Source organism: Sphaeramia orbicularis, chromosome 24 (assembly GCF_902148855.1).
Source record: "Sphaeramia orbicularis chromosome 24, fSphaOr1.1, whole genome shotgun sequence".
Lineage (NCBI taxonomy): Eukaryota > Metazoa > Chordata > Actinopteri > Kurtiformes > Apogonidae > Sphaeramia > Sphaeramia orbicularis.
In genome coordinates this window covers 18,582,528-18,594,914 of record NC_043979.1, presented here as the reverse complement: position 1 = coordinate 18,594,914, position 12,387 = coordinate 18,582,528, and the positions used below count along the sequence as shown (strand labels likewise).

The 12,387-nt window shown below is 42.4% G+C and overlaps 1 protein-coding gene across 2 annotated transcripts; it reads right to left on the bottom strand.

Annotated features, from left to right (window-relative positions):
• Nucleotides 1-7,486: 7,486 nt before the first annotated feature.
• yy1b (YY1 transcription factor b) lies at nt 7,487-12,387 on the bottom strand. Of its 2 annotated transcripts, none has more exons than XM_030128695.1 (5): nt 11,659-12,387; nt 10,373-10,535; nt 9,568-9,628; nt 8,914-9,072; nt 7,487-8,610 (listed from the first exon to the last, which is right to left on the bottom strand). In XM_030128695.1, exons 1-5 carry the CDS (start codon nt 12,203-12,205, stop codon nt 8,428-8,430), a joined length of 1,113 nt encoding a protein of 370 aa, XP_029984555.1. In that variant the 5' UTR covers nt 12,206-12,387; the 3' UTR covers nt 7,487-8,427. The 2 variants fall into 2 exon arrangements, with proteins under 2 accessions (XP_029984555.1, XP_029984556.1); XM_030128696.1 differs by having other exon boundaries at nt 10,373-10,523.

Sequence of the window (12,387 nt, the reverse complement as noted above, 5' to 3'; positions counted from 1 at the left end):
TTTTGGTGGTCGGATGCTGCCTGATTGATTTTTATGTACATGCACTGGTTTCTCACTGCATGAAACCTTAAGGGATACACTCTGGCTTGAAACATAGCCTTATGCCAGGAAAATGTGCTAAAATGCGCATACAATATACGAGGCATAAATTAATTTCTGTCACCCAAACAGGCTGGATTGAAGCCCTTTCATTCATTATTTCTTGCTCATAAGGCATGATTAAAATGCTGAGGAGCTTGGCCTGAACCTTCGTTGAGTCTTTGGCGAGAGCCAGAGGTGTATGTTAATAATAGATGTATTTCAGGAGAGGAAAAAAAAGAAAAAAAAAAAAACGACAGGAGAGGAGGCAAAGCAGAGAGGAGTAGATGGTTTTGTGAAACAAATACAGCATGGAAGGGTGGGAGGCAGAGAGGCAAGGGTGAGGATGAAGAAATAGAGAAGGAGCGAGGGGTGCAGAGAAGAAAGTGAGACAGCTCAGACACAGAGAAAAAGAGAAGAGAGAAAGAGGGCACAGGAGCTGAGAGTAAGAAACACAACAAGAGTGCAGGAGACAGAAAAGAGCATCCTTTGTAAGGCAGCCATGCAGCCTCTGGCTCTTCGGTATTCAGTGCACCTTCACAAAGGGGGCGAGTGGGCAGGAGGAGGGGGGGGGGTGGCAGCGACGGGGTGAGTGTGGGTGATAGACCTCGGCTGGAGGTCTGGCAATGAGCAGAGCGGACTGGGCCCTGCGGCGAGATCAGAACCACACGCTCCCCTTCACAACGCTGCATGATCCTGACCTGCCTTCAAAACCCTTATGATACGTTTCCTGGCTCTTGCCAAGTCTTCCTCCAACCCTCCTCCACCTCCACCTTCTTCCCCTCCCCCCATGCCTGCATGACCCCACCTTCTCTACTGTCTTGCATCATGCTGACTCAGGCCTCTCAGTCACACCAGCCCCTAACACCACCACCTCCCACCTGCCACTGGCCCACTTGAGAGCTGAACCTGCCAATCTTTGTGTTTCTGAGTGTGACCAGCGTTCTACTAACAGACTGTCCAATCTCTTTTCAGTCTGGGCTGATTTGATATGCTGCTCAAATGCCAGGGGGTCAGAGTGATTGTCAGAAGCATTTTTGATTAACTCCCCCCGCCCCTTTCTCAATAGCAGCTTCAATGTTCCGCCAGTTAAATTCATTTTCTGCTGTCACTGCTAATGGCCTTTTCATTTCTTTGTGTGACTTTTAGTTGGTTGTGACAGGACAAGTCTCTTTACAGACCACTTAAGCCAACATGGGCTTTGATGTGACAGTTGCCTACTTTTAACGACAATCATGATGTGGGAAAATCACATTGGGGGCATCGATGTGTCCAATTTGTGGTCAATTGTCTTATTTAAAGAGATCATGCAGCCTATTTCAACAGGGTAAAGAGCCTATTAAAATCACAGTTAGAGAAGAGTAATAGGAGTGCTTAATTGAAGAAGACGGAGGTACTCCAACAAGTGTGTTAGTACCTCTTGCTCTCTATTCTGCAACTCAGTGTTTCATTATCTCCATGCAGCAGGCAGTATTAGTCAGAGATGAACATGAGGCATTGTTTCAGTGACGAAGGACTACATGTGCAAAGAGCTTCAGGCTAGATAGTGAATATGACCAAAACACCAGCGATATCCCTCTCAAGGGGGAACACACAGAGGGGAGGTGGCACGGTGTAAAATATGCACAGGCAATTCCAAAGAGTATGCATTATTGAGAGGAGTAAATGGGTCCAGGATGAACATCATGGCTCATTAATAGTGAATGTGATTACTGTTTCTGGGAAAACAGCAGTCCGTGCAAGGGGGGAGATAATTGAAATTGGTCAAATCTAAACTAAAGACTTCCTTGTTTACTCAGCACCAACTGTTACTGTCTGGTCAAACTCATGACTAAAGATGATAACTAATGCTGCAAGTGTCCTGTTATCATGTTAATTGCTCATACTGAAAAACTACTTTACTTCTTTCTAAACTACTTTTTACGTGCCTAACTTTGTTGGCATCATTCATTTTTTATGATCTCAGTGTTTGAGTCAACTATACTTCAATTACCAACAGGATTTTCACAAAGCCGAGGGAGAAAATGAGTGAGCGTTTTTTGAAATCCCATTAGAAAAGTGGAGGAGTCAGATGAGTGAAGGTCACACACTAGGGGTGCTGACGAGTGACTTAGTAAGTGACACAGCATCATCCCGTTGTGCAGCAACACCAGATTTGGTTTGACGTGAACCCAGATTATGGTGGCAGCCCCCCTGAGGGGTTCCCACACTGAATGAACAGATGCTTTCCTCCTCTTCCTCTCTTCTGGTGCCGCCTCCCCTCTATGCTCCAGGGTGATGGACGATAGGGAGGCTGGCTGCAGTTTACACCAGACATACCAGGCACCATTAGGAACCCCTTTCTGCCCATTTGCCTGATGGCTGCTATCACTTATAGAAGTGATTTGCTCTCTGTCTCTCCACTGAGCGTCCCCAATGATGGATCTCTCATTGATTTGCCAGTGTTGGTGATCACTATAGAGAACAGTGCAGCAACCAAGCAGATGTGCCAGCTCCAACTATCTATCAGCTGCTGGTGAAGGGGGGACAGTTTAAGCCTCTTTAAGGATCCCATTCACAGTGACTTACTAAAAGTGCTTATGCTAATCTTGTTATCGCTTCAGGCTTCTGGTAATGGAGCATAGGAAGCTGTTGAGAGGTCGTGGGCCACATCATTTTGCTCACCCATTGAAGTAGACCCAAACTATACACATTACCTCATGCTTGCTGGGTCAGTGCTGCTTAATTTCTGCATCTACAAACACCAACATGTATAGCTCTAGGACTTCCATAACCAGCTCCCGACTAGACTTGTGATCCGGTTGTGCTACTGTGCGCTAATCTTATTTATTGCTCACAGTGATCTCATCTAAGTGCGCTTGTTAAGTTGAGATATCAAACCATGGTGTCACATTTAACATGAATTTCACGCTAATTGGGCATACAAAGCATACACGCTAACACACATGGGGATATGGACAGAAAATAACAGTGCAGTGGCCTCACAGCTATTGTTTGATCAGTTGTCATTCCACTGCAGCTGATGGGATAGAGCCACCGCGGGTAAAATTGAGAGTGTCAGGTAGATCTTCGTAAACAAGGCTTTAAAGGCCTTTTGATCTTACTGTGACCACATTTGCAATGTAGAGCCTGCAGGCCGATCACATCTCTGTACAGCCGTACAGTCTGGGATTTGAAATGTAGATGCAATGGATATGCTCTTTTGAAGAGAGTTCACCTTTAGTGGCTGTGAGGAACAAAGCAGGGACGTGAGGAGGATCCTGAAATGAGGCATTAATCAAATAAAGGTTGACTTGTGATTGACGTCTGGTGGCTGATGGGGGTGGAAGATGGAGAGCGGAGCGAGGAAAGACACTTTGCAGTACAGAGCTCACACACACACACACATATTTGAGCAAAAACATTAGTCCCTAGACATTTAATACAAAAACTCAAAGTGAGATTACAACAAACAGTAAAAAAATGTAATAAAGGTTGATTGACAGTAACCTGGTTGTTGGTTTGTATGCAAAGACTGATCATTGCATTGAAGCCTGACAACTGCATCTGGCATAAGGACAGCGAAAAAACAAGGACTGTATTTATATCAGAGGAAATTTGTCAGATCAAGAAATCTGCTCACTGTTACTATAGCTGCAGCAACTGATTCTTTCCAATTATACTCCACCAGTCATCGTATATTCTATTAAACATAAAATAAACAGAGACAAAAACAATCATCAGAATTACTTCAAGCCTAAGATATATTCCACTTGCTCATTTTAATCAACCACCAGCCTAAAATGCAAAGATGTTTGTGTTGCACAAAAGGATGAAATTACAGAAAACCTGCACAAGCGGCAAATATTCACATTTCAGATTCAGTAAGGAGTATAGCTATCTAATATCTTTGTACATCGCAGTAGAATGTGTAGAATGTGTTTCAGATTTGGATTATTATCTTCTAATGTAAATCTAGCAAAACCCATCTTACTGTATCTAATTGAAGCAAATTCAAAGTAGAGAACTGAAAAGAGGAAGAAAGATGAGACAGGTGTATACAGAGAAAAAGAGGCTGCGAGTGAGGCAGAGGGATGAGAGGACTCTATATATAGGTAGAGAAAGAGAGGAGATGATGCGACCAGAGGTGAGAAGGAGGGTGAGAAGCGGAGAGAACAGGAACTGAAAGATGAATTACAGCCAATATTGTTCTGTGGTGACACTTTAGCAAACGGAGAAAAAAGTAAAAGAGCCCCCCAAAAAAATCTGCCTCGATATTTTTTGCACTGGAAGACAGCCTTCAGATGTGTAACGAGTGTTGTACACAGGTTGAAAATCTGCTGTACCGATGCTGACAGGGTGGAGTGTTGTGCTCTACGTCTGCAGCAGCAGCAGCAGCAGTCCTGGTATTCAGGGGGGTATCTCAGCCTCTCTCTGTCTCTAACACTTTCTCTCTCTCTCTCTCTCTTTCTCTCTCTCTCTCTCTCACACACACACGCACACATACACACACTCTCTCCTCTGTTACCTTGGCAACATATTTTCTGCATGGAAATAGCATCTCTTGCTGTGCCCACTGCAAAAAAAAGCCACTTCAGGAGATTTAAATGTGTCTAGAGCAGATTTAAGTTCAGATACATGACCTACAGAAGCTGAGTTACAGCTCTGCATGCCATGTTATTAAACTGTCTGTGTAATGGAGCGATAGATGGTTTAAGCAGAAAAATCACTGACATCTAAAAAGGGAGAAAATGGAGACTACTTACAGATACCAAGAAGTCTGTTAGTGCAAGGAAAAAAGAACTACCAGATTTATTTTAGATGTAGTTTATGGGTTGACTCTGGTGTTTCTTTGCCTGAAGATTTTATTTACATGTTACACCATGTGAATATGAAATTCAGATGTTGACAAGCAGGGCCAAGGGAAAGAAAGATCCTTGGAGGAGTGTTATTAAAATATGTAAAATAAATAATAAACCACACAGGGCTGAGGGTTGATCTGTGTGGATTTGTTGGTTTAGTCCACACTTGAAGATGAAGGGTTTTAGTGCAGCACTGTGGGTATCTCCCTGTTACACTGCCTGGTATGTTTCAGTGTGATAAACCTTTGTTTGCTCGCCGCCAGAGCAAGAGAGAGACAAACTAATGAAAGAAAATCCAAGCGTTGAGATTGTAGGAGAGATCACTCTGTCAGCTGTAAATAAAGCGAGAGCTGGCCGAAGCAGGCAGAGAAAGAGAGAATGGGAGTAACATCCAGGTAAACATGCAAAGGATTTAAAAAAACAAAAAGTGGAAAAAAAAAACAAAAAAAAAAAAAACAAGTGCCTTGACTCCTGGGAGAGAGGAGCCATAATGAAATAAGCATCTGAAAGAGAGCAGGTGTTGGAGGCTTGACAGACTTCAGCTGCATAACAAGTAGTGCATTTACTCTCCCCTGCCTTTGTCAATCAAAACAACCAATCCTCTGGATAAATGCTCCCTTATATAAAAAAAAAATAAAAATAAATAAATAAATAAAAAAAACCCAGACCCCCAAGTGGATTCATGCCGGAATCAGCCCGCACATACTCTGACTCTTGTCTGTGTTTGCAAAAACACAGATCTGTTTCGTGCACACTGTCAGCTAAAGTTGGTCTCAGGTAGAGAGAAAAGTGCGCCTGGTTCTGAATTTCAAACAGCCAGGCTGAGCTGTTTGACGTCTAAGGAAGCCAGTCAAGAATGCACTTGAGTTCAATCGATCTATTTCCTCTCCAGAAACACACAGCAGCTGGAGCCCTTTTGTTTTTTTCTTGTCCTTTCTGGATGTGACAGTCAGCGATACCTTTAAACCGTACACTTCCTGCACCCACTGTTTTGATAGTATAGTAGTAAACAGAGCCGGATGCTGGACTGACTCCGGGATCAGCACCATGGACAGCACTGTCACCTGGTCCAGGGCTTTACTGTTTACTGCCAGAGGGGGGCAGTCTGGGAGCCTGTCTGGTGTCATGTTAAAGGTTGACCAGGATCAGGCCAGAGAGCAGGATCTTAGCCCGGACGCTGAGGTCGACAGTTGTGCTAATCCTACCGGCTGAGCAGACAAGGAATGGACTTATGTGGAAACTGAAAAATTGCAAGTGAAGTCTTGAGAAGGAAGGAAGGAAATCCCACCAAGCTGATGCAGCTTTTACAGAGACTTGTCTTGAGTTAAAAATGAATGAAGACTGACATGTGTAAATGCTACCTTTAGGCTTTGTATTTCAGCTCTAAAAAAAAAAAAAAAAGTCATATGTACTAGGAGGCCTTTCAGCATGCACATCTGTTGACCAGTAGTGTATTTTTTAAAGATGACTGACATAATAATGATAGTTATTATAGGAGTAGGAAAGTGCAGACAACTGATTCTTGATTCTACATCACCTTCTAATCACATTTAAGTCAAAGTAATATGTACTCAAATAAATGCATTAATATCCCTGAACATCAAATTCACAATTATTAATAATTCTTGAACTGAGCATCTAATTAACCATAAATACCTACAAGGAAGTGTTTAAATAAATAAATAAATATATATATAGCGACTGTTTGCCTCTGTCAGAGTAAAGTTCAACAGAAAGTGATGCTTTGCACAACATCCTATTGACAGTCATCTATCTGTTAGAGAGACTGGAACAATGACTTTTGTTGTAACTTCATGACTATTTCAGTGAATATTAAGCTGTGATGAGCCAATTGTGCATATTTTTTTTCATACATATGTACATGTTCATAAATGTCTCAATTTGAACTGAAAAACAATGAAGCACCACAACACTTTAAATTCACTTAGATATGAAAACATGCGCCAAATTCAGACTCAGATTAAATTTAGAAGCAGTGACCATTTGTGTAACATTTCTCTTTTCAAAATTCAGTTTAATCCAAGACTAGGGTTTATCTGTGTCCGGCAAATCATCCTCACAAATTATGTTCCTGCATTAAAACAAGACTAAGATACAGGTAAGTACTGTAAATATGACACAAATTGTGTATCAAAGTAAACATGTCAATGCAGTGACTTCTAGTTTTTTCAGCATTTTAAGATGTAGATAGTCAAGGTGGAGCGAATTTTAACACAGAAGCATAACCTAAAATGGTGCAACAAATTTTATAAAAAAGATCAGTGAACTCTAATAGGAATCTATCAAATGGAAGTACCTGAATACTGCACTTGCAGTTATTTATCAGTGCTTATGATGTCAAATTTCTATTTTGGAGAATTTTGGACTTAAATTTAGTCTAAATCCTCCATCTGAAAACACATTAGGCCATTTCTTTCTTGAGTAATTATAAGCCTTTTTTTGTTTTTTGACCTTATTTACTAAAATATTAACCATGTGTACTGTGAATCCAAAGTAAACCAATCAAAAGGTTGAAATAGGTAAGTAGTAGGCAATAGTTTGGTGTGTTTCAGGGTTACAGGGTTGGAATGACCCATTTTATTGTGGGCAGTTTGAGATACATGGGTGTAAATACCAACAAAGGAAGTTAATGGTTGATGACTGTACATTACATTCTAACAAAGAAAGTGATGGTCTCGCAGTCAGTTCAATGTACACATCAGATACTTTAACTGAGACAGGTTCTGAGTGAATTTATGAGTGAGTTTATATTACTTGTTTATCTGTGTAAAGACAGCTCATAGAAAATATAAAGCAACTCATGACTAAAAGTTTAATTGGTTATCACTTTAAATCACACCTCTATCTATGTCTACGTAATTTCAATACAGCCATACAATACAAGTATACAGGGTTATTCCGTGGTTAGAGAAAAATACAACCAAAGAGGGTATGGAAATGCAAACATACAGCTGTTTGTGAACATCTCATACTTGAGAAACAGGTCAAACAAGGTAGAAGCCTTCTTGTATCATAAGTAGGAACTCATAATGCAGGAGGGAAAGAAAACAACACAATTTTACTAAACATAGCCCAAGTCAAGTGTACAATATGCACACTTGTGCAAAATAAAAGTTGTGACAAAATAAAAATAATAGATTGCTGCTTCTCTCTTCATTCTGGTAAAAATAAGTCTTTGATGTTTGTCCATGGGTTCCATCTTCTGGCAGCAAAGCGCCACTGGAGGAAAAAAGGGATTCTGTTCACTGGGGCTTTGGGAATAGTCACTGTGTTCCTCATCCAATATGACAGCAGAAGAAAGGGGACGCAGGAAAACTAGCTGAATTTCAGTGTTTTTAGAGTCTTTTAATCTGTCAGATTTTTTTATAAATCAGTAAGTCTCAAGCTCTTCATTCCGTCTTCAAAAGAGGTTTCACGTGTGCCGCTAGGATGCTCGTCTGTTTTTTTTTTTTTTTGTCTGAGTGACTTGACGCTGGTGGATGGGTTCTCATTGGTTATTTTTGGCTTTGGCGTGTGTGAGGATGTGCGACTTAAGGTTGGTTGACTGAGCGAACTTTTTATTGCAGCCATCAAAAGGGCAGACGTAGGGTCGGTCTCCAGTGTGGATCCGCACATGTGTGCGCAGGTTGAAGTCCAGAGAAAACCTTTTCCCGCATCCTTCAAAGGTACACTGAAAGGAAACAGCCAGAGAAGAGGAGTCATGTCTCTAGTTATCTACACAATTTGTTGTCAGATTTTTGGATTGTGTTGAACTCAAAAATAAGGCCAAAATAGTTAAACACTTGGAAAAGAAAAAAAAAAAAAAAAAACTTCACTGACAGTTGTCACTATGATCTCAAATCCTTTAACATACCAATACCCATCCCATTGTCCTTAGACTGAATCTAACTTTCAAACCAGGTCTTTGGATGCATTAGATGTAAAAATAGTCAATCTGTGGATGGGGCAGTGTGGTCTGAACCCAGATTCCTACCTGGAAGGGTTTCTCCCCTGTGTGAACAAGTTGGTGACGTTTAAGTTTGGAGCTCTCAACAAAGGCCTTTCCACACTCGGCACAGACATGCACACGGGGTCCGTGGGTGTGGAGATGCTTCCTCATGGCCGAGTTATCCCTGAACATCTTTGTACAACCCTAGGGACCAAAGAAAGTACAGGCAAGAGTTATGAAAGATCACATACAAGCAAATAATGCAAGATTTTCTGTAGCCAAGTCGAGCTGTGCACTAAAAGGGCTATGTTTCATGTGCATAAATATAAATATCAAGTGCCCTTTGTATTTTGAATCACTTCTTTTATAAGAAGTGGAAGCATCTCTGTTGCCCACTTAAGTAGAAATAGACTCAGGAACTGCACACTCCAACAGGAGAGGCTTGTATTGTAGCGCATTTAAAGCCCTTTTCCCTCAGCTAAACATCTAGTGTTCTGAAAAGTCTTCACATGAGCATGCAGAAAAAGCATCTTTACTTCTGAGTGCAGAGCAATTGGGTCCATCAGAAACAATGACCTACACTTAAGCAAAGTGATGCTAGTATTACTACAGTGCAGTAAGAATGAACAATCGGCACATCCACGAAGCTCTATTTACAAAGATTTATTAGCCATGTGCGTTTTCTTCATTTTCACTTACTTTATGAGGGCAGGCTATCGTCCGGGGGGCATCGTCCTCTTTGACTTTTCTGGGCTTCATCCTGTTGTGCAAATAGACAACGGACATTACAGTTTTGAATCAATATGAAACACACTTGTCAAGGCCAGCTGATTTTATTTTTAGTTAATAAATAGCCCAGTGTTTTGTAAGAGGCTGCTTGTTGCACCAAAAACATCCCCTCTTGATATTTAACCTGCAGGCTGCACAGCATGAGAATAGGCCCTCTTAACAGTCAGCAGAAAAGATTAACCTCAGTCCACTTAGTGGACACCCCCCACACACACACACACTCACTCAGGGAATAGTTAAAAAAAAAATGATCATAATGCCTCACAACTTCATTATTTTAATTTTTGTTTGCTGCTTTATCATGCAGTTTTTTCCCTATTTTTAATAAATACAAGCATTTAAGTTAATAAAACTCAAACTTTAGGAGACACTGCACACAACTTGATGAGATGTATAATAAATAAATAAACAAACAGGTGAAAGAACTATGCAAGGTGATTCAAGATGATTTTTTCTTTTCATGTGCTGAAATTCATACGTGTTGTTATTCTATGTGTAAAAGTTAACATGAACCTATGCACAAAAGATAAACATTAAGACTTAAAACATGCACTCAAAAAAGGAAGGAGAGTCAAAGCTGAAACACACACAAGAATGGAAAACACAAGACTTGCTGTGTGATTAACATTGTGATGTATTAGTGTTATCACTGGCCTAACCCTGAATTGTGTTCACCAGTTGGAACAAAGGATCCACGGACACGGTGGACTCTCACCTGGCAAACTCAGCCAGCTGTTTGGGGTCTGAGAGGTCGATCCCCGGGATGCCACCAGGGGGCAGCTTCTTCCCTGTCATGTATTCTGAGTAATCTGGAGGGGAGTTCTCCCCGACGATCTGCTCCTCCACCACCGACTCATGGTCAATGTCTTTATTGTCATCTAAAAACACATTACAGAGACTGAACCGATAACACTGGTGTTTTTCCAACTATAAGCCTGTGGGAGCCAAAAACATCTGCAGCTGCCTTGGCCCTCGGGTTAAAATAAATAATAATTATATTAGAATAACAAATGTGGAAGCATTTTTCCATTCAACTAAGCAGAAATAATCAGAAGAAAAATAAACACATAGAGCAACTAACTAGAATTTCGAAAATAGATGCAGGACAACAAACAAATTCCTAAATACCACACTATTATTGTACTTAACAACCCTCTCTATCTTGTGTAATATAATCTGGAACTTGTTTGAAAAATTAAGAAAACACAAAAAGAGTCTAATTAAATGTATTATTATGTGTTACATTTCTATAATATCCATCAGGTAGCTGCTATATTTTCTATACAAAATGTACAGACACGCTCCAAGTAGGGCGCAAGAAAAGTAATTTTTCATTTAATAGTGACCCAAAATAGATGAAATGGGAGACTAGATTGTAAATATTGGAATCAGCTGTGCATGTTGCAGTGCTGCCTGCTGCCTACCTGTTCCTTGCCCTGCACACAGACAGCAGTTAGCCTATTGCTGCAGACGCTAAGCTGTCTGGTTAACTTACACCACCAGCAGCCAAAGCTAGCTGCTAAATGATTTACTGCCTCAGTAGGACTTAGTCTTAAAATCTCACACATATTAAACTTATGCATGTTTTCCACAGCCCCCAGACGCGGAACCCGCTGCAGTTGTGCATTAACTGCGCCACAGCCTTGCGGCCTGCAGACTTCCAAAACCCAGCTGTCTAGCTCTCCCTTAAGCACCGCCGCCATCTCTGCCTGGCCGCGACTATCGCCATTTTTTCGGGGCCGCCGCCATACTTACTAGTATCGGGGAATATGGCGGCGCCCAGTAACACCTAAAACATGGCCTCCCTTCAAAACAAAAACATTTCGTTGTGCTGCAGCTAGGTTTTGCGTCGAAAACTTGCATTATTTGTCGCTTCTCACAGCGGTGCAACGGAACACTCCAGGAACTAGTCTGGTGCAGCAGGACAACGCCCTGGCAATGAGGCCTCATGCAACAGCTAACAACGGAGCGGACAGACACGGCTGAGCTAGCGTTACTTACCCGAAGCCCACATTGTAACAGAAAATTCCCCTTCCAGTGTCTTTATTTGCACCTGCTTCTGTTCCCATTTTCTTCCGCCGGCCTCCGCGCCGCTTAAATAGCTCTTTTTACCCGCTTTCTTCCCCCCACTGCCGCCTCCCCGTTTCACCCGACCCACTGAGCTTTTCCCGGCCACAGTCACCAGAGTCTGTTCGATGTACTCGTCCTCCACTCCCGGAGCAGGCACCGGGATGAGGATCTGGTCCTCGAAACCGCCGCCGCCGTCCGTGTGCAGGTCCGAGTCATCCCCGCCGACCACCTCCTCCCGGGTCTGGACCAGGATCACCTCCTGGTGGTGGTGAATCGAGCTGGGGTCGTCCGTGACCAGCGGCTGGAGCGCTATCATCGGCTGCCCGTCGTCGTCGTCGTCGTCGTCGTCCCCGCCGACCACCGTGGTCTCGATAGTCTCCACCGGTATCGTTTCTACCTCTATCTCGTGAAGCTCCACAATTTCGGCCGGCATCTCCGAGCCGTCTGTCTCAATGTACAGCGTATCTCCGGATGCCATGTTGAATTCCGCCAGTTTGCCTCTCTCATTCACGCCGTGTTGTGCTCCTTTTTGGACCTCACAAATACACTCACACACCCCCTGCTCTGCTCTGCGCTGCCTCTGCCTTTTCTCCCTCTTCTTCGATAACAACTCTCTTCACTCCTTCCCACGCCAGTTCTCGTCGCCACTATGCTCTCTCA